Source organism: Scomber scombrus, chromosome 1 (assembly GCF_963691925.1).
Source record: "Scomber scombrus chromosome 1, fScoSco1.1, whole genome shotgun sequence".
Taxonomy (NCBI): domain Eukaryota; kingdom Metazoa; phylum Chordata; class Actinopteri; order Scombriformes; family Scombridae; genus Scomber; species Scomber scombrus.
The window spans coordinates 23,729,734-23,757,725 of NC_084970.1; the positions used below are offsets into that span (position 1 = coordinate 23,729,734).

The window sequence follows — 27,992 nt, forward strand, 5'->3', positions numbered from 1 at the left end:
ATCATAGCTAGGAATTAAGTAAATACCATGATAACTCAATAACCAGATGTGTTTAACATTAGGTTAAGAAAGTGCCTTTGAAACTAATTATCAACTCTACAGCAATAAAAAATAACAAACTTAAAACATAAAAGTCAATGTAATCTCCCAAGCACGTAACATGCATCAGACATCTTGACTAATCTAGGTCAGTGTACATCACAACTTTGATCTAATAACTGATATCTAGATTAATTTTCGTACATTCCCGGCCATGTCTTCTGCAGACATCTGAAGACATCCTCTTAGATTGACATTTTCAGTGGAACTGTCTCCTGGTTAGATTTACTTGGTCGTTTTGGGTTCTGGTAGGACAGCCTCACAAACACAACAATGAGTATAGTGCCTGGAATAACAAAAAAACAAGCACTGAGATATTCAACAATGACACTACGGTATGTTACTACTTATTTGTATTTAAAGAACAGTGGTTGGCATCAGGAAGATATATTAAATCTACTACATTATGATGAACAGCATAGATTGCACATTGGTCTGTGATATTGTGTCCACACTATAGATGTTACAGACGTATTATTGCTCTTTTTGTCAGCTTCTGTACTTACCTATGACCGTAAAGGTGCCAAGCAGAATGCCCACTGCAGACTGGATTGTTGGCATGCCCTCCAACTGCTTGGCAGCCATTTTGCAGTTGCCTCTGACGTTGCACGGACACACTGTCACTAACAGGGGAGGCGAGAGAAAAAACATGAAAACAACTCATGGATCCAGACTTTTTAACATCACACAACACAGTAGTTTTGACTAAACATGGAATTCATAGCATTTAAATAATTCATACTATACTCAGGGTTGATATTTGGTGCTTAAGTCCTCCAAGACAATTTAGAAGATATAAATACTTTTTCCTCAGATTGAAAAGATTACTGATTATTAATAAGAATTTTACCTGTCCGTACATTTTTGTGAAAATTGAATTTCAAATAAGAGATACATACATGCATCACATGAGACTTTTTAAAGAGGTGCAAAACTGCAGAAAGGGAAAACCTTGGAGAGCAGTCTGTACACCTGCACTACTACTCTTTTTCCAACTGTTTATCCTGACCAGTGTTTGAGGAGATACATGTTGTTTTGTGTGACTTATGTAAGGTGTCAGCACGCTGTTATTGAGCAGAACAAAGTCTTAGGAGCACCGCATAGTCATCAGCGTAGAAAAATCATTAGTAAAGCCCCATTGCATCATTAATAAACAAGAACAAAGCTCGGACAAGCTGGCACACAGGGGTTGATCTCTATTGATTGTTCCTTTGCTCTTGTCCCATAACCTCCCCATGCTTGCTCACTCTAGCTCATCAGCAGGAGTGTCGGCATTACCTGGCAAGTTTATGAAGGTGCTCCTGGGGGGAGAGCTGCTGTCAGAGATGGTGAAGGGCACAGTGTACACCTCGGGGGCCAGGTATGGGATGTTTAAGGACAGGTTGGTGTGAGTATCTGAAGGACAAAAAAACCCCCAAAAAAGAGTCCATAAAATTTAAAATTAAGCTTTTGACAAAACCATGTACTCATTTTGCTTCAATGATGAGGTAATGATTTACACACTAAACACAAATCTACTTCATATTGTTGAATTTAGATTACATTTGCTTATACTCAAAGCCTCAAACAAATGGTCTGAGTGAAGGACTGAAGTCTTTTGTACCTTTGTTATTATTAAACAATAAAGAAGTAACAAGAGGAAAAGAAGGTATGTGCTACCTGGTGCTTGCAGATCATGGTTGATTCAGAAAACATACAGAATAGTAGTAGCATATTTTTGTTCATAAAAACACAGGCAGGAGGGGGCACAAAAGTGTGCCCCCTCCTGCGCAGTACTACAATTTCACACCAATACATTATTCAAAACTGCTTAATAATGAAAATGTGTTACATTAGACTAAATGCTGCATTACATCCCCATGAAAGTAAATGCAAAACTGGTATGCAAGTTTGAAATATTTTGCTGTAATTTCTACTATCAAAGGGGGAAAAACATGAAAGCAAATACTGCAGACATCAATTCCCATTACACAATGCACAACGACTGTTGGAACTGTGTATGGAGAGGTCTGGAGTGTGTGACTCTTTATCTTATCTCTGTAAATCAGACTAAAATACACGCCTGGCAGCATGACGTAAAAGCCCTGACCAGTGAAGAGAAGCGTTTTATCAAGTTGTTTGAACTCTTATCTGAGGGTCTTAAACTTTACGCTTACACCTTACCATCATTCCCCTTCATGTTCCATTTTGTCAGTAAGGGAAACAAGAGCTGTGTAGCACTTCTCTAGAGACTGTTAATTTTGTTTTCACTGCACTGTGTCATCTTTGCAAGTTTATTTTGTGAGCCACCTTAAATTATTTTGAATGATCGTGGTATTAGAAAATGCTTTAAGGACTGCACATATATAGCGCTTCTCTACCTTAATGGACAAAGGGCTTTGTGCCTCTCATTTAACCATTCACACACACATTTACCCATACACACAAACACTCACTCACCCACCGATAGCGGTGCAGTGTTACAGGCAGAATGCATATATCACATGTTCTCCTTACTGCTATGAACAATCTGTAATTTATGTATTGAAAGGAACTGTCAGTCATTTGAACATGGTACATTTGAGAGACTAAGAGACTTGAGATTAATGTTCATGACACACACACACACAATCTCCTTTTCATGAAATGTTACACACCATTGATGCGAACATTACTGGCTGTGACCAGGTGCAAAGCATTATGGGATATTCCTCTTTTAGCCCCCATTAGCTGGCAGGAACCCAGCGGTGACGCCAAAGAAATTACACAGAAGATATAATTACAGCTGGGCTCAATCAATACCAACAGGAACAGCAGAGTGAAAGAGGGAGATAAAAAAAACCTGAGAGGGAAGCGTTGAGCTGTGTGAATCACTTAATGACAGACGTCACAACAGTAAATAGTTTGCATTAACTGAGCCCAACACTAGCAGTTTACAACTGCAGAAAAAAAGATAATTACATTATACCTCCCATCCCAGATCGAACTGAAAAAAAATAATGCAGGAGGAAAGTAGAACAAGTAAGTCCAACCTTTCGTCATGCTCTGTACACTGGGTGTACCTACAAGTCTAATGACCAGTGATGTCACATTACTCAGCCATCGCTAGGTTGAAATTTTGGATGATGAAATTTCATGGTAATCCATCAAATGGTTGTTGGGATAGGAAGAAGGCCAACTGGGTGTCAGTTAACTATGTTGCATTCTGGTGTGGGTGGTTCAGATGTAAGCCAGTATGTTGCCAGATTTTGACTTTTGGGCTGATGTGGGTTGAGCATGAGCTCCAATTTTCAGCACTCAGGCTGGCTTGGAGCCAGCATTAGTACCGAGAATCACATCCGATTCTGGCACGTCACTCATCATGAGTCATCTATTTGCTGGATCTAAACTGCTTTCGGGCCGAGCCATTTTAGCTGAATCCTCAATCACTTGTATACTATAAGGAAATGTGTCCAATCTGTCCATGGAGGCTGATCATGAACGATATGGAGTTGTCCCTGTTTTAGCATTCAGAGTATCTTTGAATTATAACAAAACATATTTTGTCAAAGATTGGCATATATGCTTGTTTTACTTGTCAAACTAATGTAGGAAAGGAGCTTAGCATAATGAGGTACCTTTATTTTTTCTTGATATTTCATTTGATGTACTGAACAATCATCTTTTCTCTTTCTTGCTGAATCATTAGACTAATACTGCATGCTGTGGGTTGACTAGGTTCATTTAGTCTGTATGCAACTCACCATTGATCGGTGTTAGTTTCCAGTTGCGTCGGACTGTAGCATCGCTGCGCAGAGAGAAGTTGAGCCGTCCTCCATGCTGCGGCCCATCGCTGTCCCGTGAGGCCAGCACCAGTGCTTGGTCTTCCCAACGAGGCGTACACAGGTACTTCCAGGAGTAATCCCCAACCAACACCGGACTGTTGTCGTTCACGTCCAGGATTTGGACAGTCACCAGTGTGGAAGCAGATAAGGAAAAGTTTCCTAAGAGGAACAAAAATACATCAATAAGTGAACAAGTTTGATGCAACTAAACATTTATTTTAACCACCAGATACTCACAAATCATGATGGCTGTTTACTGAACTAAAGAATGAGCTGACACACAGTTTACAGGTGGTTATCAACATTTACTGAGTATAAAACAAGTACTCCCTAACACCATCCCCTATCTAAATACATTTCTGAAGATTTCTAAATAGGTTACCAGCTCAGTATAGTGTACTTGTATCAAAGGTTATTTTCTTTTTTCAACTTGTGTGTCTGCATATTGTATGTGCATGCATGTTTGTGTGTAGTGCCCTCTCTCTCTGTCTCTCTCTCTCTCTTCCTCTGAGTGTGTGTGTTATAGAGTGTGTGTGTTAGTGTGCGTGTGTTTGTGTGTGCATTTGTGAAAAGCAATGATTGAATTTGCTTAAAAAATTAGGATTATTCAGTGAAATTCAGTGAAAAGGAAAAATGAATTGGGTTAATGCATTGTCACATTTAAGAGTACATCAAAAGAAATCCAAAGAACAAGTCAACATACTTCACCAGTCAAAAGTTTGGACACACCTTCCCATTCACTTAAACAAGAAAGTGTGTTCAAACTATTGACTAGTACTGTAGTAATATTTTGAAACATTGTATAAAATGTAATTGAATTATTAATTCACAGGTGGATGGAATATGTGTTTAAGGCCATAGCCTTTTATTTAAATAGCTGTGTGGATGAAAGCAATCTTACTTCCATCCACTGCAATGACCTCCATGGTGTATGTGCTGTTCTCCTCTCTGTCCAAGGCCTGCACAGTCTTAAGCTCACCAGAGTATTTCCCTATTGAAAAGTACTTCTTAGTGTCCCCTCGAAGAGAATATCTGTACAGAAAAAGCAGGAAGAACAACAAGTGTGTTTCAGTCAAATTAGAACTTAGATACTTAACATCTCTTCTGTGACTTTACTAATTATTCACTCAGCATTCAACAACAGATTTACCTGATTGGGTGAGAATCAGGGTCATAACCTCGGATGGTGGCAATAACTCGCCCTGGTTCCTCACCCTCTCTGACAGTCACCTCATAATGGCTTTGAGAGAGAATTGGACCTTCATTTATATCGTCGACATAGATGGAAACTGTTGCTGTGGAAGCAGGACCGTAGCGGCCACGGACCAAGGCTACCGGGTTCTGAGCACTGAGCACGAGGATGTACTCACTCTCACGCTCAAAATCAAGAACCTGCTCAAACAAAGATACACATAGACAGACAGGGATGAAGGAACAAATTACATGTCATAATCTGCGGTGTTAACATTGAACAGAGTTTAAAGAGTTTAGTTGAACTTCTAAAACATGACATACAAATTATCTGCTATCCACAAAATACAGGAATTACATTTAAAGGGCCAGTTCACCAAAATCCTGACCCCCAATATTTTGGATCCATTTTTTAAAACCTCGGTGCAATTGAAGAAAATGCCAGGAGGAACCTGGGGTACCAGGATATAGTATGTGAAATACTGTTGAATTTTTCAAATGACATTTTTCTACATACTTAATACATAAATCAAAGAAAGTGCACTGGTAGATACCACCATGATGAAGTGGATTTTTTTTCATTTAGGTCTTTAAAAACAATTTAATTCTCTACCATTTTAAAAACGTTGAACCTCTTAGAGCTACAGCAATACAATACATTTAAGGAAGTCATTGATTATTTTAAGGATTCAATTGTATTTCATAAGTAAACAATTTACATAAAAATAGTACACAAAGAGGTCACAGTCTGTTTCCCGTCAATTTATATTTCTTCCAAGGAAACTGGATTTACTGCCAGAATTATTTTTTTTTCCAATATGAACCAGACAATGTAGACACAGGGAAAAGAGCCAATTGATTCACAGTATCACGACTGAACATTTTTCTATGATACAGTACAACTGCTATGTGACACTGCAAAAAATATATTATGAATTATAAAAGGGTGTAAAAATAAAATATACACAAACTAATCTTTTCATAAATATTTTCACCATTGCTCTGCCATTAGCGATATGTGCTATTTTTTGTTCAAAACATTTGCAGCAAAATTGGGAGTATTATTAGATTTCAAGTAATAAGGTTGTTGTAATCTGACACTAAAATAGGGCCTGTGGTCTGTTGACTTAGTTTCAGGGATTAAAAATATGTTTCTTAATGGGGTAAGACAAACCAGTCATACAGCAGCCAGTGATTTGAATACTTGTCAGGCACTTAAAGATTTTACGGATTTTAGAGGCAAAAAAATAAATAAAAAAATCAAATAAAATTTAAGGCAAAGGAATCATATTATTGAATTCTGCACATAAGCTTCTGTTTGATGTCCTGTTTCACCCGTAAATCTGCTTTGTCTTCCCATAAAACAAGACATCATTAAACCAGTGTTGCCTGACATCATGCTGCTCAGGCTGAGTGCGTCTCTGTTGCCAGGGAGAAGAAACGCAGACCTTGGAGGGTGCATGAGAACTGCTGTTGACTGGAAATGACGCATCAAACTACTCAGCGTGTATCAGAACATGTGCATGAACTATCTGGAGGCTAGAGTCAGTCATCTGAACCACTATCTTGCTCAAATGCTTCATATGCTGGAATTACTTTTGAATGATTCTGGATTTCTTTGCATATCTAAAATGTTAATTCGGTGTTAGTGGACAGATATCTTCATCCTTAGTTAATATTTAAAAATCTCAAAAATGTGTATCGAAAATGAATAATCACCCATTTCTCTTAAAGCATATCTACTTGCCTTCATTTTTAGTCCAATTTCTGTCCCCAAAAAGATTTCTACTTTCTATGATAATGAATTACTCCTTTAGATATATTAATCTATGAAATCTTATATCCCAAGCCTTCATCTTATTTTCTACTCCGGACAGATTCATGACAATGAATCCGAATAAAATCTAAATCTACAGCTTAGAAACATTGTTTTCTGAGTTAAAATTAAGCTTACATCAAACCTAATAAATATAAGATTCATGTAATATTATTAAGGTTATTCTATTTTTTTCTACTAACGTCAATCTCATGATTCATTTTGTTACATCATAAAATTTACACTTCAAACCAATAATTCACACATTTAGTCACTAATAGATGAATATGTATAAAGGGTTTATTTGGTGATTTAATTCATTAATGGTAAATGGGTGCATTAACATAATTCATTTCACTGTGACAACAGGCCCTGATTCACTGTACCTTGAAATAAGTTTCATGTAATTTTACCCTAACAAAATGGATCTTACATATGAAGTAATGTTTAATGTCTACTGTTTTTCCATCCTGATTCTTCTCACATCCCCAGTTCATTATACATTTACCTCAATTGGCAGCCTCTAGCCTGTGTGGTAAACTGCCACTAATGTCTGCTCACACAATCTAATTATTCACTGCTGTGAGAAGTGTGTAATTTCTAATAATGAAATGTGTCTGCCTTCTGGCACTGACCTCACACTGTAACACGATGAATTAAAGGATTTGCTCAAGTGCATTTTAATCCACTGGGGCTTTACTTGTGAAGGATTTAAGCTTTGATTTTTTACTAAAGTAAGCTAAATAAACAACAGTATCCCTCCTCAGTGATACAAAGTTAGTTAGTTACAGTGGACTCCCCCAAGGTCAGCAAAGGTGTTTTAAACACAGCTGCTCGCAGAGACCAGATTTTAATCTGTGATGTATGATATCACTTATAAAAAGCAGAAGTCTTTGTATGTTTATCTGAAATAATGCAACAAGCTCCATTTTTGGATTTTAAACATCTCCTGCTTTATCTCAGAGGACCGTGTGTGACACACAGTTCAATCACATTCATCAACTCCCACAGAGAGGCGGAAAACAATAGACTAGTCCCCTGCCTGGCCCACTTACAGAGAGCAGACCATGGAGTATACACACACACACGCACGCACGCACGCACGCACGCACGCTCGCTCACACACACACACACACACACACACAATTCCCCACACATCCTAAAACACCCCGCTGGATTATAGGATGGAGGCGAAGGGCGATGCACCCCGGGGACAGTAGAGATTATTGGGCTCAAACATTCCATTGTCATCTGGACTCTTTTATTATTTGAGGCATCTGGGACTGAAGTATTGACGTATTGGAATATTATTTTCCTTTCAGCCTTTCTGACTGTGCCTCATATCTTCACACTGTAATAGTAAAATCATGTCCTCATAAAAATGACTCGTCTTACATGTGACACCAAGAACAGACACATGCCATTATGCCAACAATTGTCCTGGACATAATATCTGTGACTCTGAGTACTCTTTCATACCACAAACAAGTGATAAAAAAATCAACAATTTGGGTTAATTTTGGATTGATTAGAGCTAAATCACTGTTTTTAAGATGATCTTAGTCGGAGTGAGCTAGCAAGGAAGTCAATAACACGGTCAAATGCACGTGTGTGTGTGTCTGTGTGTGTGTGTATGTGTGTGTGTGTCAGCAGAAGATAATCAATAGTTTATGTTGTTTACCTTTGACAGGACCAGTGAGACCTCATTGGTCTGCTTGTCTGTCACCAATGTGAAGACCTCTTCCTCGTTTCCAGATTCTAAACGGTAGTCCACCTGCCAGCTGTCTCCTCCTCGAACATCAGCATCCCCTGCCAGCACAGCCGTGACTGTGGTGCCCACTGGAGCATCCTCTGGGATGTGAAAGGGCCCATACTGATGGGGAGGAGATGGAAAATGTATGATCATTTGGCAGAAACCATTCATTTATCAACAAAATACTCCTACAAAGAAGCATGTCCATGTGTGGTGAGCCCCTTACCCCTCCACAAAAAAAAAAAAAAAAAATTTAAAAGAAAAAGTTTTTTCAAGTCAATAAAGTCAATGACAAAATTGTATTAATAACTCTGACTAACTGACCAACTTATTTATTGATAGCAACTGACTGATGGCAGATGTTGGGAACAATATTGACACTATATTAAGAATTTAAAATAATCGGATAACAGCATATCAACCAATATTTTTTTCTTATCTGCTGATACTCAACATTTTTAGCAAAGATCTCCAAAATGCAGATCATTCTCAAATGACTGTATCAACAGCTGCATTAAATATTACATTATATTATTAAATATCTATATTAGTTACAGGTGAATCTCATTTTTTCAAAGACCTGCAATGACTGCTCAATCTTTTTGACTGACTGTGCTGATGTGACTATTTGTGACTACGTGTGAGAATACCTTTGCCCCTTGTTGCCTTCCTGGTGTTAGCTGACCTTTATTCACACACCTCTGTGTGTTTAGACAGCCTTTTAATCTGCCACTCACAGATGTCCTCTAGTGAAGCAGCCATGCCTCTGATCTGGCTGCCCCATCCGCAGGGTCGCTGAACCCAGCCCTGTCACCACTCGCCTCCCACATCACCCCCTATAGTGCTGCCTTCACACAACCATGGAAAAAGCTGCACTACTAAGGCGTGACCCTGCTCAAGAGCATTTTCCACCTCTGTGTTTGTGTGTGTGTGTGTGTGTGTCTGTGGTAAGTGTGAACATTTGTTTGTAACAGTTTGAAAGGGACCATTCAGAAACACAATTGTTTAATAGATATGTGGGTAAATCCTAACACATTGATTGAAGTTTTATAATACCATGTGGACTTAGATATATGAACAAATTTGATAACAAATAATGTGTACAGCACTGTCTCCTACTATTGGTCTGGTCTCAAAACTCGACAGCCAGTTTCCGTTGTTAAACTTTAAAGCAGTACCTTCTCTCCCTGCTCAAAATAAAACGTTCCTTCACAGCTCATAATGTCCGTGCAGTCTTTTGCTGTCACCATGATCTGACAGAGAGAACAGCCAGGGACTGGTTTCCCCTTATCACAGCCAGTGGCTCTCCCACGTATTGCTCCCAACCCTCATGACTTTTCCAGCTCTTATTATGCAGCACATGTGGGTGGAAGTGAGGGGAATTTCTGTAGCTGCCTATCTTTAGTCTATCTTTCTTTAATACCAGCAGCTACGACGAAATGAGGGAAACCACTTCATCCCATTTCATGCTTGGCCTGTGACTGCAGTCTCAGTGAATGAAATGCTTTTCTCAGCGGGATCACTAAAAAAAATTCCATACAAAAAATGGAAATGAGGATGCAATGAAAAAAATGTAATAGCTGTTGGATCTACTCAATATTTATCATGATACTAAACCCAAAGCTATATTTTATATGAGATATCTGATTCAGATGTGGTTGTGTATATAAAAACAATAATTTTAAGTTAAAACTTTACTTAACAAATCCCACTAACTTGGAAAACAATGACTAACTAGACCTGACTAAAACTGTAGCACAAAAATTGCAAAGGTGGCGAAGCAGACTATGCTCCAAGTAGTCTAAGAAATTTCAATGGATGCTAATTTCATCTTTTCCAACTGTCAAAACATTACCCTGAAAAGAAAACCAAATAATCCTGCACACTGTCCATCACTTGAACACACTAACACAATGTTTTGGTCGTCAAATCTTTAGGCAAAATGGTACAGACAGGTTTTGTCTAAATGCATTTTGCCTGATGGTCTGAGGACTAAATGTGTTGTTAAAATGAATTCAAGTAACAGACAATGTGTGAGATTCTTTGGTTTTCTTAACGGTTCCCTGTGGATTTTTTGGCCTCTACTAGCACTATTGAGAAGTTTTTTGAATAAGTAGGTCCCTGTCTTGTTTTCCTTGTGCATGCACATGAGGATGTACATGCACGAAGATTAGTTTTGCAAATGTTTTATGAGACACAGACACCATATTTCTTAGATGACAAAGAAACACAATGAATAACAAATATAAGCATAACTTTACTGGAAAACTCCACAGGGTACTTTTGTTTTTGATACTACACACCTGTCACTAAGACCGTATGATGTGCAGGAACGTTTTCGAAATTACCATTGAGAAGTATATGTTTAGATTTGGATTTTTTCTGTTATGCACTACACCTTTCAAGCAGGTAATCTGTGATTACTAAAATTATTTTGGGGTAGAGAATCACTATAAGGATTATTTTGTATAGATTAATTCCAGTATGCTGCTGAAATAAGAAGCCAGCTGATACAGAAATGATGATGACATGATTCTTACATAATTTTTAACATGGTCTTCCTATTCTGTAGTGATGATGTAGGTTTTGGGCTATAGATAAATGAGTGGAAACCTCTCTCTAAAGGAGGCTTCATCTGATTAAACTCTAAGAACACTGTCCACTTTGAGTGCAAAGAACAGAATAAAACTCCTCCAATAACATGGTGCCATCTCTATAAGCCTGAGATTAGAGGGCAAGCTGTATCTAGTTCCCAGCCAGGAAAATTAGATCAGTGACCTGCAGAGCGGATTCACAGTCCATTGTCCAATAGCCACTTATTATGGCTTGTGATGTTTGGCCTGCCTCTTTTCAAAAAGCTATTGTTTATCATGTCCTGAGCAGACCGCTGCATTAGAAGTTTGATTTAGTGTGTGTGTCTTTCTGAACATGTGCTCTCGTACCTCATGTTGGGAGAAGACTGGTGGGTTGTTGTTCTCATCCTGCACCGTCACAACCACCGTACAGGAACTGTTTAGACCTGCCAGGGACATCATCACAGCTTCTGTTAGTGACTCAGGGTCAGTCCATCACACAAATAAAATATGTTGGAACAGCAAGTAACTCATTTTGCCTCCATCACATCCTGATCCATGAGTCACACAGACCACATCATCTGTCACCCCAGGGGCTAGCATACATTCCGCACATCCCCTGGACAATATAGTGTCAACGAAGCTACTGGTTCACTAGCTTACAAACCTAAGAAGCTTTTGTTCATGACATTGTCATTATGATGGTTTTACACATTTACACATTATATTCCTCAATGGCACAGTTGCACAGTATTTGATTTACTTTTTCTGATATGTTCATTGACTGCCATTTAACGGAAACAGTGATTGGCCAGGTAGTTCTCACTAACACTAGTTAGATAGAAGATGGTGATGAGAAACCTGCTCTGTAAAGTTTAATGATGCACTATTTCATCCTTGAAGACTTAATTTTCCTTTCTTTATTGCCTTTTAATTTGCTACTGTTTATATTTTTATTACTTTTTATTCATCCTAAGAAGAAAAATCTGAGAAATGAATAAAAAAAAAAAAATCAAATACTGACCCTCACAGGCATCCATCATTAAATAAATAAAATCTCTTTTAAAACGTATATACCTGACTACCAACTGTCCAACCTCAGCAATGAGAAATATAAGCTCATGAAATGAAGTGAAGCAAGTCAAAATGATCTGTATACCATTTCAGTGTGACTTTAGTAAGGTTGTTAAAGGAAAAACCATATTATGAGAAATACTGCCTCTCTGCATTGATCCAAAATCACCTTTAGCATCCTCAGCAGTGATGGTGAGAGTGTACTGTGGTGCCGTGCCCTCCATACTGTCTGCTTGGACAGAGATGACCCCTGAGTCACGGTCCACTCTGAAGAGGGCACGAGGACTCTCTGGAATTTGGCCAACAAGACGGTAGAATATCCGCACATTGTCTGTCTTGGGATCATCATTATCGGCTGCCTGCACTGTCAGGATCTCCGTCCCTGGAGAGAGATATGCCAGTAAAGTACTATTAATGTAAACCCTCTGAAACACAAGAGCATCCAAGAGTCAATATTTCTTATTTTCTTATTTTTTCAAACAGTTGCCAATTTCTGTAAAACAGATTTTTGCTCTCCGTAACAAGTTGCAGTCACATAGCACTCTGAATGAGAGAATAAGGGGAGGAAGGATATAACAATAGCTTTCTCATTTCATCCTCGCTCAGTGATTCCATTTAGATTAACAGATTGTCCTCTGTAATTCATTTCCTAGAATCAACTGTTTTAAAGCATAGCCAAAAAAGTATTTATGCCAGGACTTGATTTGTCACAACACACCATGTGCTTTTTATGAGGACTGGCACGAGTGAGGGTGCCTTCCCCCCGTGTCTTGGCAAAAATCCCAATCTGCTTTCACAAAAAGTATTTGGCACTCTCACTGTAACATCCCATCCAGCCAGTGTTTCCTCTACCTTATTATTGCTGTTGTTAAACAATATTCCCATTACAGGGCAAATGTTACAAAGGATTATTCAGAGGTCTCATTCTGTTGTTATCTCTAATTTAAAAAGTGACTACATTTTGCAGCCATTTACTAAATTGATTTTTAAAAGCAAACGTTGATGCATTTTTACATAATATACAAATATAATTGTATACAAAAATATACTTCAATTTAATGGTTCAGGAAGTTATTGACAGCTGTAAAGATAAGCAATTTATCATAACAATTATGAGGAAAATTTTAACATTAATCAATACATTTCTTTAAAATATTAAAATATACAGTTGTCAGTTACCTCGGGCAGCCAGTTCCTTGACCACAGTATGGTACTGTGCTTGTGGAAAGGTGGGTCTGTTGTCATTGGCGTCGCCAACCATCACCCTCAACTCCACAGGCTTTGCAATCTCTCTGCCATCTGGACGCTCCACCACAATGCTGATCTGGAACTAACAAGGCAAAAAGAGAAGAGTTAGACTCCAGTGCATTGGACATAACAGGTCATGTTTAAGGTGTTCTCCCCATTTGGACCTCACGAGTAGACCACATAGAGCATTATACTCATGCCACACACACTTATAGGCAGCAACTCGTAAGTACTTGGTTGTCTCAGATTGTTTCCCTGCTCTTTACCAAATGTATAGGACAGGGAAAGGATCCAACAATTGAGTAAGCAGGTAAACATGGATGGGTCATATTGTATAAAAAATAATGGACGCAGCCACCATAACATCATGCATTGGTTTGTGGACTTTGACCTTCAGTATCTTGGACCCATCTTTTTGGAGCTATAAGTAATGAAAAGTGACCATATTTAGACAAGAGGGTGAAGTTGAACCAAATGCTAGCCGCTAGCTGCAAGGTTGGTTAGCGCAGTGCATTTACAGTATATGGTTAACTGTAATAATGCTAATGCTAATGGTCACTAGTGAAAAACAGGCTTAAAAGCGTTAAAACAAAATCTACTTACAAGAAAAACTGCAAATGTGACTCCTTTAGGATCTTTTAGGACAACTAAACATTGAACATGACTTTTTTATTAAGAAAATGTTAACTGAGGTTATAAATCAAGTGAGAAATAGGATGAATTTCACACAACAGGTACTACCCACTTGGGATGGATGAAAATGTGAAAAAAAATGTGTCTGAATTTTTACATCCATCATTCTGCACCTCTGACAGGTGAGGACACACAAATTGAAAATGAACAGACCCTATCAACCCCATCACTCATGGGGGATACAGACTGATAAATGGAGCTGTATTTAGCATTCATTGGCCCTTTAGCACATCCACAGATTATCACTCAGTTTAGAGTTGATAGTAAGTATGCACCACCAACCTTTTACTTACAATAAAATAGCTAAAATAGCTTATATGTTTTCCACCTTTTCCTCTTTTTCCTGACTCATATTAATATTATGCACATTTTGTTATTACTAATACATTTAAATGTCCTGTAGCATAAAGAAACACACATGTGATGGTATCTCTTATATAAACTGCCAAACTGAAGCCGGTCAATGAAGCATTTCCTGTTAAATGGTCACTACAGAAGACAGAAAGTGCAATGTGCCAGGAGCAAGTGTTTATACACAAGTCACATCCAATGATGTAGCTCAGTCTCTTTGTTGTTCTTTGGCCACTTGAGCATTTGAACCAGAATGTACTGCTCAGTGAGCCATTCAAATCTCTCAGGAGATTAAGTTGTGTGCGCAACTCAAGAGAAAAATGCAAACAAGTTTAATTTGAAATCCTACCAAACAGCAATGATCTGTCACTCTGTCACCTAAAGTGAACACGATTTGAAATGAAGCCTTTGACTATATAATCCTTGTCATAATACAATAATTATTTTTGTTGCCACAGGTAGGATATGCTCAAGGAACATAACTGCACTTTTCAGGTTTTACATTATTTCCCTAATTACAGCTTAGAAATATCCTGTTCTGTGTGCCCCTTTTATTAAATGATCATTAAGCTGTAACTAATTAAAAGAGAAGTTTACTCCTGATGAACAATATGAGAAATTGTTAAATGGTATTAAATTAATCACATCCTATTTTTCTGGTTTATGCTGAAAGTTATTAAAAGATTATGAACTGCGCTGAAAATGTGTTGAAGGGAGAATAGCAGCATTGGAAATTCTGCAGTTTATCACAGAGGATTTTGTTGGTTTTTAGTAGAATCTTGTGGTGATCAGAAAATAATGCACCTTTAAACCGGAGCAACTTTATATAAGAGTCCATTGCACCCACAGCCCTTATGTTTAGACATTTTAAACACTAATCATACACTCAGACATTCATTATTAGGTGCTGGAAATGTTTAGCTTGCAGGCTTACAGACCTGGTCTTGTGTCTCTCTGTCCAGAGGGGCGTTGAGATAAATGACTCCCTCTCTGCTGATGGTGAAGAGCATCTCTGGAAACTCCCCCTCCAGACTGTACTCTGCTTGACTTCCACTCCATTTCACCTAGATAAACACACACACAGCAAAAGTTTAATGAATACAACATCCCACATATCAGAGGATAAACTAACATTTTGACACCATGCTTTGTCTGTGTTATTAAATGAATTTAAGTGGCATTTATCTAGGAAAATGATCATGATAACTATTTAACAGGGCCTGCATGATGTATAAGTACAAAGCTAAACTACCATTTGTTTACATGATAAGGAGCCAACCAAATGCACTGACAATGATGTGGAACAGAGAGCACAGCCAAAACTAACTATGCAGGCTGAAGGGGATTTTCCACTCTGCTTTACAGCCCTTGACAGAGGGCTGTACAGTGGGGCTGAAAGGGCCCTAGTAGCCATCAAACAGCACCCAACAAGGAGAGGAGCCTGGTCACAGCACAGCTGATGTACACCCAGGGCATGTGTATCTCCTCATCTTACTGTCACACACTCCTCCCTTGTTTTGGAGATGGCTGCCCAAACGCTATGCTTCTGTATACACAAAGCCACTTCACACAGCTGGCTGCCTCTCAGTGTTATGGTGTGTTTCTGGACCTCAGAACTTTAAAGCGATATGTTTTAAGAGCTGATTAATGATCACTGCCTGCTCTATATAAAGTTCTATACAACACATCTATGAGCTCATCTGTTTTGCCTCTGTCAGTGTTTGTGGAGCATGTTCTGTCTCCCTGATGGTTTGTGTTTGAGCGCCTTGGTGTCTGTGTGCTTTTCTAAGTGACACGGTGGACTGGAGTGTGAGTTGAATTTCAAAATGCAGCACAATCAAAAGGAAGAAGTAATTAATTAATCAATTGAAATGTTGTCACATTTCACTGTTTGTTAAAGCTGAAAAAAATCAATAGAAAATGAAAAATATTAATAGTCAATTAGCTTAGTTGATTGACAGAAATTTAATCTGCAACAACTTTCTCAAATATGAGGATTTGCATATTTTATTTGTCAAATATGATAGTGAATTGAACATCTTTCAATTTTAAAGATTGTGTTAGCTGGACAAAGCAGGAAATCTGAATATATCGTGTTGATCTCTTGGTATTTTTCACTATTGTCAGGTCCTTTTGATGAATTAAGAAAATAATCTGAAGATTAATTGACACTGAAGGATTTATTGCAGCCATATAAGATATGGATATAACAATATACTGATAATTATATTGACACTGACATTGCCTATTGGATATTGGAGAGTGGAAGCATAATGACTAATGTTTGGTGTTTAAAACATTAAACTTGCAATATCTTTTTTTGCCTCTTGGCAGCAGCAAAAACAGACTACAAATACAAATCCTCATAAAGTTGTGATGGCAAACTTGTCAGCAAGAAATGGCTTATTTATACATCTAACAGTGGCACAAAAGTAGCATCCATTTGAAGTCACATTTTTGGCCAAATGGCGAATGCAAGTCTGATATTCACTCACGTCCAAGCTCTGCTTGGTCTCCACCAACTCTTGACCAATATCTGGCTCTTTACCTGCTAAATGCCCCACAAACAATGATGAGAAGAACCAAAACACTTAGGCTGCAGGCTGTAAAACCACAACAATGAGCTGGAAGATGCCGAAATGCTCCATGTAGTTATGGGGGAGCTCTAGGGTCAGTTGATAATTTTCTGTGAGCATCTTCTTCCATATACACATAGTCATTTGACCCATTGTTGTTTTAAAAATATTGATTAATGTCTGTATTATTCACACTAACATGAGATCACTTCTTGTGACTAATGTTAGCTGAAGCACTTTGTTAATACAAATATTTGTAATACTGAACACTGAATGTGAGGCCGTGAAGAAGGTCTTGTGGGGCTCAAACTAATTCTGCAACAAATAATCAGACTTTTTTTGACTGTGAAAACTAACTATTTAACACCTTGAATTATTCATTCATAGGCACAAGGCCTCTGTTTCACTCCAAAGACTCAATAGATTGCATTACTGAGTTCACGTAGTTATCCTGATTGCATTACACAATCAAAGTTTTAGGCAGGCAATCAGAAACATACAAAAGATAGAAGATTGAAATTAGCCCCAATGACCCAATGACGCAGAAGTACTGATATCAAATGCCTAGATTTCATATTTAAAATTACAGCCACAGCTTGTTTTGATCTGATTGCAGAATCAGTCAAATTGATCACAGAGCAATCTCAGCTTAATTTTATAACTGACTTTTACACATAGAAGGACGATGGCAAAATATACATAAAGTGCGCTATAGGCAGCAGATTGAGTTCAGCATCTGTCAAGTTGTCGTCATTCAATGGATGGTGTCAGCACAAGTAAAAGTCCACATTTGTTACATTTGAGTGGATGTGGACATGACTGCTCCATTTATCTGGAAACAGTAGGGGAGGTGAGATCTATAGAGTGGGTCCTTGAACATGACTATCTCTGTGTGTGTCATAACAGCGGTTAGTCCCTCCACCCACTATGCACAGCAGTACCATCACTCAGCGTGGGAGAAATGAGGCTTCCCCCAAGTAAACACCATGATAACCTAATCCAGTTATGTGATTTAGATTCTGGATTGGGATTACTGGGACACTGTAACGGTTTTCTGTGTGGACATTTCAGTGTTGGGGCAATAGTGTATTCAGAATCAAAGCATGTAGGAGGAGAGGAGGAGTCTGTCCAGTAAAATATTCTCACATAGTGTCATTTACATATAGATGCACAGATGCTTTTCCTTATAAAAGTGAGTATGATTATCACAGCCATCAAGCTGTGTATATAGCATTGGTTATTAGGAATTAGAACTATATGACAAAGATAATACATTATAGATTTTATTGTAGATTTAGACTGGCCTTTGAAAATATGAAAAAAAAAATCAAATTCGCCTACACTTGTGAATCCACACATTTTCAGTGGGTGGAAGGGGCTGTTAGAACAGGAGAGATGAGAGGCTGAGGGCGAGTGAGGGGGAGGTGGGAGAAAACAGGAGGAGGGGGAGGTATTGTAATGTACCTACAGGACACAGCGACTCTCAAAGCCTGCACAATGCATTTAATTCAGCGCCAGAATTATCACTGCAAGCCTCTTTTGTTTGCCCAGTTCTCAGAAGTGAATGACTAAATTGAGTTTTTTTCCCCACACAGGCGTTGCTACACTGGTCCATTGAAATGATGGCCATGCATCATACAGATGTCTTTTGAAGATTAATTTTATCCATATCTCTCTTTTGTCAGCAGAAACTACAAAACTACAAGAAAATAAAGACATATTAAGTTTAAAATTTCTCAGTCATTTTAAAGTCTTCTAAGCTAAGTCAAGTCAAGTCAGTTTTATTTATAGAGCACCAAATAGCACCAAAACAGAAGTTATCTCAGGCCATTGTTCATGTAGTCCAAGTCTAGACAGTATTCTTTAATTAAACAGGCCTGAACACGTTAGCACAACAGAAATGTCATGAAATCAAATAAAATTACTGAAACTGTCATGGCACTTTGGCCACGTAAAAGCTCAACATTATACACTCTTGGACTGTATGCAGAATAAGGTTATTTTGGGGCTGTTTGTCTTTCCTCTGCATCCATGCTGGCTCTGACCCACAATGCCACAGTCATGGCCTTAACTAAACTCTGATCATGTGACCTGTCCCATTCCAAATTAAAATAAAACCTTACAAAAAGGGCATTAAATGTTTTTAACCAAACATCATTTCAAGGTGTTTTTTTAATCAATGGTACCCATTTTAACATCTTATTTATACTACATTTTAATAATTTTGAATGCCTTTATGAAGTCAAATCATCATAAAATTGTATCAGAAACATACAACATGAACATATTAATGAACATGTCTCTGACACAGACTACATTGTAAAAGTTTCAAGTGTTTTTCAAGTGTTACAAAACCTCTGAGGGCTTTTGAGCTATTTATAGACGTGTAGTTGATATGGCTATTAACAGCCAAAAGACAAGGGACAGACAAAAGGATATGTTATAGGAACCTGACTTGAGAAGAAACTGATTGATGATCAGATATCATCTGGTGACAGTTTTTTAAGTTTGTCCACTAACAAATCAAATAGTGACTAGGTTTGTGCTGGTACATGGTTTTTACTATAAAACACAGTAAAACATCATAATATTTTTCATAGGACACTGTGAACACAGAGCAGTGCTCATGTCTTCATCAGCAGTTTTATTTTGTTTATCTACAAGGAAGGAGCTTTTTCACTGGTCAGGCAGAGCCAGAATAACCACTGCTCAGAGACGCAGGCTCCTGTCTGTCGAGCTTTAACTACTCTGGCCATGACTTTCTATATTAACATTAGTCATTAAGCCACTGAAGCATGTTCAGTTGTAATGTTCTGTATTTTACCTGACTGACACGCTTTCACATCACACACATTAACCATTACAGCTGAAACGGTTTTTGATTTGATTTCTTACAGCTGCTATACACAGACTCCTGTGACCACCAGTGAATAAAATCCAACATGATCATGGAGTGTGTGGTCATTTAGCTTCAGACCTAATGGTAAGATTTCAGGAGACTTTGATAATTATTGTGATAATAATACTTACTGTGTTATTTAGTGTGATATGTAATACTAGCACATCCCTAGTGTATGACTCCCCTGATAGAGGGGCTTCACCCAAATTTTAATGCAGGATTTAGAGCTTTATATCTTAAAATGTGCGTATAGAAAAATCAACATATTGTGGATTACATTATTCTGTTTTCATTTTAACTTTCAACAAGCTATGGGTATGTAAGCATGTAGGCCTGCAACTTGGCTCAATTTGTCAATTACTAATTTGGTCTATAAAATGTCAGAATTAAGGGAAAAACATTCATCGTAGTTTCCTACAATCTGTGATGTCATCCTAACATGCCTTGTTTTGTACAACCAACACTTAAATACATATGGTTTGCAGTGTGTTACATAGAGAAAAGCAGAAAATACTCAGAATGAAGAAGCTGGATCCAGAGAATGTTTGTCATATTTGCTTAAAATGGCTTAAATTAGTAATTGCTTATAGATTACTTCTCTGAATGACTGTCAATGGAGTTAGTCATGATGACATAATCACTACAGTATGTTTCAGTGCTGACCAACATGAGGTCAGTCTTGTTGAAATGTAAAAAGCATAGTATGAGTTGTACAATATGATTCAAATAAAATATCTGAAGTCTTTCCTAGGTTGGACTCTGCCTTTAAGCTGTTAGGTTTGTATAATACCCCTCACAGTGAGTGGTGGTTGTGGTGGGTGGGTGGGTGGGAGAGTGAGTGATTATGGGAGTTAAAGTGACTCAGTCAGGAGGTAGCCGGACAGGATCCATGGCATTTGAACAGCATCAATAATTCAGTATTTGGTCACTTAGGAGGACCCGAGAGACACTAAAAACAGCAACTGGCAATATGATGCCACTTTACTCTGTCCAGGTTATTGATAGTTTGTTTTATAGTAATACAATATCACAGTTGGAACTGCATTAACAATACAACCAGCACTTAGTCCGAGTTGTTTGTGTGATTTATGGTAAAAAATCGAATAAGTAAAAGTGTTTTTATTGCTGAGATGGGTTGAAGTGTTTAAGTGAGTACATTTTTATGAGGGTTTTGCTGCCTCACCTGTGAGATGGGGATGGGGTAAGGGCCTGGGAGGTTCTCCTGTAGTCGCACAGGGTCTGGCGATGCCCAGGTGTTTCCAGTCACCTCAACAGTAACAATGCCAGTGGTGAAGAAAGCATTAGCTCTCCCAGCCATGTCCTTCACCATCACTGAGAGTTTATAGCGACCACACATCTCTGGGTCCAGAGCTGAGGCTCCTGGTGGTCACATTGGGATAAATTATACAAGGACACTTTTTTCAACATTAGTTTTTCAATCTAAATTCAGACCTACAGCAAACTATTTACTTGGTCATTCATATATTTTATTGTGTTTCATAACGAGATACTAACTGTGTTAGTTGTCTGTTGGCGTATAAGGAACAGGTCACATAAAGGAAGCACATTACAATTACGTGAAGGCTTATGGAAACTAAAGCCTGACCAATACTGGATATTTGGGGCAAATGCCAATGGCGATACATTCTTTACATAAATAAACACATATTTTTTGTAATGATTCCTCAAATATCAAAAACTTGACAAACTTGATATGTAATGGAAGCAGGATATTTTTACAGATTAAAAATAATCTCTATTGTTCAAAATGACATCAGTGCTCTGAAGCAGTAAACTTCACTGGGGATTTAATCATTATAAATAACCATCAATTAAAAGAAAAACACACAAATAGAACACATATAGAGTATGAAGTATATACAACATATAAAACTTGAATTAAGAAAAAGGATCAAATATACATAAAATGTTTCCTATATAACTTTTCTTTTTAAATATATTGGCACATATCAGACAGCATATACACCAACAAAATATATATCTGGGATAGGCCAATATCAGTCGATAATGGCACAAATGGAAACAGAAATATTTAACCGACAATATTTTACTTCAAATTACTGAAACATTAAACAGATCTCATGGTAATTTCACATACTTTATTACCAAAAACCATCTGAGGGCAGAACTAATCTTTTCAATTTCTTACTGACGTGGCAGGGAAAAGGGATAAGAAAACCACCATAAAGGTGATCACAACCATGTAGTAGAAAATCTAGGAGGTCATTTTCCATTTTCACTGCTACTATGAAACTGTGTGGAAACCAGCAGCAGCAGTGTGGGCTGGAAGGGACCAGCAAGCGTGAAAGTCATCCAGCTCCTGCCAAGCTGTAACAAGGAGCAGTACGAAAGCTCCGGAAATAGCATCAACATACAGGACTTCACTGCATGTGTATGAGTATGTGTATTTACTGTATATGTAAGTTTATTTGAAAAAAATGAATTTGTGGCCAACATATTTCCATCATGGATGTATTTTCTAACATTACATTAACTGTAGCTTTGAATGTCTCTTAATCTAAACCACCAGAGAAATGCTGGATTTTCAGTGAAATATCTTTTTTTTGCCTTTCATATATCAGTGGACCATTTTTGTTTTCACTCATTCAATTCATTACATTTTTCTCCAATTTAATTCCTATTTTAAAATCTTTAATAATTAGTAGGCTACTAGCAAGTATTAGAGCAGTCAATGGGGGTGCTCACACACAAAGATTACTGATTAGAGTTGCTCTTCACACACTCAAAAACTTTATTTAAGCCAGAGATTGTTCCCAAATTTGCTCTGACATTATAATTAAAGCCCAAACAACAGACAATTTTTGAGGCTGATAAAGATGTCAATATTTTTAGAGTGTAAGAAATCCAATGACAAATAATTTCATCCCTGACATTTTACGGATGAGGAACAAACTTCTCAATGCCCTCTGATAGACAAACTATAAGACTTCATTTGAAGTCAAACATATCTTTGGCATTTCTGTTCCATGCTCATGTGAACTGTGAAAACATTACATGTAAAATCAGAACTGAAAAATTATACTTGAGTGTATGAAAAAATAGACCCTAAACTGTTATGTTACTGTTAATGTTAACCCTAAACTGAGGCACACTTTGTGACCCAGTGTCTGTAAGCAAGAATACGCTCAATAAGGAGTGCTGCCCTGTAGCTGACCTTCCTGTAAAAACAAACAAAAATTTCTCCCTGGGGACCAACAAAGTATGACATTAACTTGATACTTTCCCTTCAGTCTCTAGTTGGGACTGACCTTCTTCAGTGAGGGAAACCTCTCCAGTGATGGAGTCAATGAAGAACATTTGACTGGAGGGAATCCTGGGTGTCTGTTCCATCAGGCTGAAACGCAGTTCAGCGTGGGCGGTGTTGCGGTCATCACGGTCCAGTGCCTCCACCTGCATGAATGGGATTCCTGAGAGACATGGGAGGTGTGATGTCAAAAAACTTACCTTCTCTGTCACATCCATTTCTCTCCTCACCTCAAACTCAGAGCACATTAACTATCTGGATTTATACAGAAACAGATAAAACATGGATTGCACCAATCAAGGCACAAAAAAACAAAGACATGTAGTTATATGGTTTTGTAGGTATAAGTAGTATATGTTTACTGGTACCTAAGTTTCATGCTTTACTGACAATGGTTTTATTGCTCATCTCTTCCAAGAATAGAGAGCATTAATTAATCCACATAATATACACTTGGGTATTGTATCTGAACCAATGTGGCAGCTGAGCCCTGTGACAGTTTGAGAAGGGTTTACATAATTTTTAATGTAATCAAATCATTAATTCTATTGAAACCGAGGTTATGGGTAAATGGCAGTTTCCAGGGAGACATTGGGTATGTTTTCCATTGTTAAAAACTGAATTTGTATTTCATGTGACAGGATTGACAAATGTGACCCAGACTGAATAAGGAAGCTTAAGCCTTTTGTACCCTTGAGAAGCCCGAGCTGCACGCTGCCTCTCATGCTCTCCTCAATGAATGTGGGCACATTGTCGTTCTTGTCGATGACACACACTTCGACAGTGAAGCTCTGACGGTGCACTGATGTTCTGAAGGACACCTGCAGTACACACACAAACACACAAACATATTCTATAAGCATTTCTGAATTATCCTCTTAGTAATCTTAGTAATTAGTAGTCTTAGTAATTCTGAGTGATGTATACTTTATACATTATTAAACACATGGTAAGCACATAAACCTCATGATTAAAGTAGGAAAAAATATCCAACGCCAAAATATATATTTTTTGTAATTTATGTGACGTTTATGCTATTTATTTATCCTAAATGAAAGAATTTGTGACTGCTATTCATGCAACAAAGAAAGATGGAAGTCCACACAATGCAGCTCCTTTACATGAAGTTTGTTGATATCGAGACATCCTCCAACACCTGTTTGAAGTTTATGGGATGTGCACATCTACTACACTATTGACTGCTGTTCATGCTATGCCATAACTAATATATATGATGAATACCTGCAGAGAGTAAGATGGCTGCTTCTCTCGGTCCAGTGGTTTTATGGCATACAGAAACTGAGCCTCAATTCCAAATATCCCCTCATCATCCCCTGTCACCACAACGTCACTGTAATTAGCGGGCAGGATGTTGAGCTGTGCAGCAGAGTAAAAATAGTAAAACATCAGGTTGTATTCCTGTTTAAAAACTTGATATATACATAATAAAGTGCATGACTGGACAGGCAGGGTAGCAAAACAATTACTCCAGCAATCAGTGATTTTATTTGAATTTGTATTAAAAGAGGATATCTAATGAACACTTGGAATAACACATTGTACTTGTTGTAAAACACTATAGTGCATATACAGTAAGCATGGTCAAAATAAGAATAGGAATAAGAACAAGAACAAGAACAAGAACAAGAACAAGAACAAGAACAAGAACAAGAGCAAGAACAAGAACAAGAACAAGAACAAGAACAAGCACAAGAACAAGAACAAGAACACGAACAAGAACAAGAACAAGAACAAGAACAAGAACAAGAACAAGAACAAGAACAAGAACACGAACAAGAACAAGAACAAGAACAAGAACAAGAACAAGAACACGAACAAGAACAAGAAAAAGAACAAGAACAAGAACAAGAACAAGAACAAGAACAAGCACAAGAACAAGAACAAGAACAAGAACAAGAACAAGAACAAGAACAAGCACAAGAACAAGAACAAGAACACGAACAAGAACATGAACAAGAACAAGAACAAGAACAAGAACAAGAACAAGAACAAGAACAAGAACAAGAACAAGAACAAGCACAAGAACAAGAACAAGAACAAGAACACGAACAAGAACAAGAACAAGAACAAGAACAAGAACAAGAACAAGAACACGAACAAGAACAAGAACAAGAACAAGAACAAGAACAAGAACAAGCACAAGAACAAGAACAAGAACAAGAACAAGAACAAGAACAAGAACAAGAACAAGAACAAGCACAAGAACAAGAACAAGAACAAGAACAAGAACAAGAACAAGAACAAGAACAAGCACAAGAACAAGAACAAGAACAAGAACAAGAACAAGAACAAGAACAAGAACAAGAACAAGAACAAGAACAAGCACAAGAACAAGAACAAGAACAAGAACAAGAATAATAATAAGCAATAAATAAGACGAAGGGAAAGGAAGAAGCACTTTTTTGAATGCAAGAAAGACTATTCTGAGGTTTTCCTGGTGACAAGTCATGTTTGGTTAAAATGAAACTCTAATACAATGTGCGGTCAAATGTTGACTTACAAGAGATTCAGTAATATAACACTCATGGCTGATTTCCACTTGCCCCACATACCTTTAAAATGAAATAATTTATTTTCTTACTGTCAATAAATCTAAATAAAATACTAAAGCCGAAGGTAACTTCAGTCTACTAGAAAGTAATACATGTATTCAGAGCCTGGTATAGTGTATTCCTCTGTGCTAAAGATTGTTGTTCATAGACTATTACAAATGCATCACTGAGCCACACTGTCACACAGGGCAACATGTTCCTTCATTACACTGAACATGGTCACTGTAGTTTATTTTGAGTGACAAAATGCTTGCTAGCACACAACATATGTATTAATCTTCAGCTGAAAAGCCCCCAACAAATGCAATATATATTTATACAGGTCAAAAAAACATGATTTACATGTGACCTGTTTTCAAAGGTTTAAATAACAAGCAGGAACACATGGGCTTGGGGCTACAGACAGGGGAGGGAAGTTGATAAAGTATTGACGGATGGAGTAACACATTGTTGGTTTTGGTTTTTTCATGTGATTTGTTGACACAGAAAAATACAGAGTAATGCCTGCTCTATCCATTAAATGTTCTTTTTGCCAACATCCTGTCATTCAATTTGTTTGATGGCCCAATTATTGCTAAACACACTCATTCAATGCTGTAATACTCTGCAGAAAGGCTCAGCCTGATAAGTTGGTCCAGATGTTTTAAACTCACTAAAAAGGTCCTCTCAAAGCAAAAACATAATTCATGGAAGGCTACAGGATGATTTAAAATTGTCCACTCTTATACCACGTCACATGGTGATTCTTTCAGTGCTTTTGTACTTAGTAAGGTTTGAAAATTGGATCATTCAAGAAGTTACAATACAGGAGAACTAACAAGTGTGGCCTCATGATGTACAAACCATCATAAGAGCTTTTACCTTGAACCAATCTGGAGTAATTATTGTGTACTTTCCATTTATAACACAAAGTGGGGTTATTATCCAACACCTCCATTCTGGCCATTAACATGCTATTTAAAGAGTGTTAATGACACAAAGAGTGAAAATATGACTGTGTTTCATACAAGATGTGGTGATGTCACAATGCAACCAATTAAAGTGCCAGATACTCATGCTGTTGCACAATCCAGAGGATGTCTGAGTGACATGTATGAACAAAAACACCCCGCCTGCCACCCAGCTGGACTGAATGAAGGCTGGGTCTGACGCCTGAAAAGCATTGTGAACACTCCAATTATAGTCTACTGATGACGACAGCATGTGTTCGTACATCGTCAACCTTGAGTGCAGATGGATAGAAAAGCGACTGGTGCAATTCTGGCTTACCTTCGGTTTCTGCAATGATTTTTAGAGCAATGATGTTTTTTTAGCCCCATTCCTCACAACTAAAAGACAAGCTCATAAGGATGGTAGGAGGATTTTTCATTTACGTTTAATCTTGAAGAAATGTATTAATTTGATGTTGAGGTCCCTTTGAGTGCTTTAAACCAGATCAAATATTGAGAAATAACTTTATGAGCAGGTATTGGGACATTTTTTCCCCAATTGTTATTGATGCTTGTTGGCCATACAGGGTTAACGTTATTTCCATCCTGCACCTTAGATTGCTATGTTTATACCCTAAATATTGTACATTTCTGCTGATTTGCCACATAAATGCATTTTCTGTGATGCCATATGTTCACATTCGTAAAATATTGAGATGGTAAGATTATGAAAATAAGATCAGAGAATTATACATCTAATGTATTTTCTGTGAGGGTTGTGAACAGAAAATACATTAGATTTGTAAACATTTATTTGTTGAATAAGTAAAAAAGAAAAGGAGCTGCCTTACCTTGGCTAAGTACCACGGGAAAATACCATTATAGTTTTCTGGGACACCTATTTTAACATTTGCCCCAGCACATGGTGCAAATGTGTTTAGTATCACCAACTGTGAAACAAGACATTCATTTCATCTTAGTGACACTGTTCATGCAGCATTTTGTTATTCTTAACAATTAAAATGCAGGTTAATCAAAGCAAATATCTTACTGTGAGAGCAATGATGAGCATGGTTATAGCCCTTCTTTCAGCCATGAGTTCCTGCAAATGTGGCATATTTACAGTAT

General features: G+C 37.7%; 1 protein-coding gene across 1 annotated transcript; it reads right to left on the bottom strand.

Annotated features, from left to right (window-relative positions):
* Positions 1-284: 284 nt before the first annotated feature.
* cdh16 (cadherin 16, KSP-cadherin) lies at positions 285-27,960 on the bottom strand. Its single transcript, XM_062430354.1, has 17 exons — positions 27,916-27,960; positions 27,716-27,814; positions 24,605-24,739; positions 24,054-24,183; positions 23,367-23,525; positions 21,260-21,456; positions 15,540-15,665; positions 13,489-13,639; positions 12,479-12,691; positions 11,605-11,681; positions 8,591-8,782; positions 5,053-5,294; positions 4,804-4,934; positions 3,822-4,061; positions 1,378-1,494; positions 606-722; positions 285-385 (listed from the first exon to the last, which is right to left on the bottom strand). Exons 1-17 carry the CDS (start codon positions 27,958-27,960, stop codon positions 285-287), a joined length of 2,472 nt encoding a protein of 823 aa, XP_062286338.1.
* Positions 27,961-27,992: the final 32 nt, after the last annotated feature.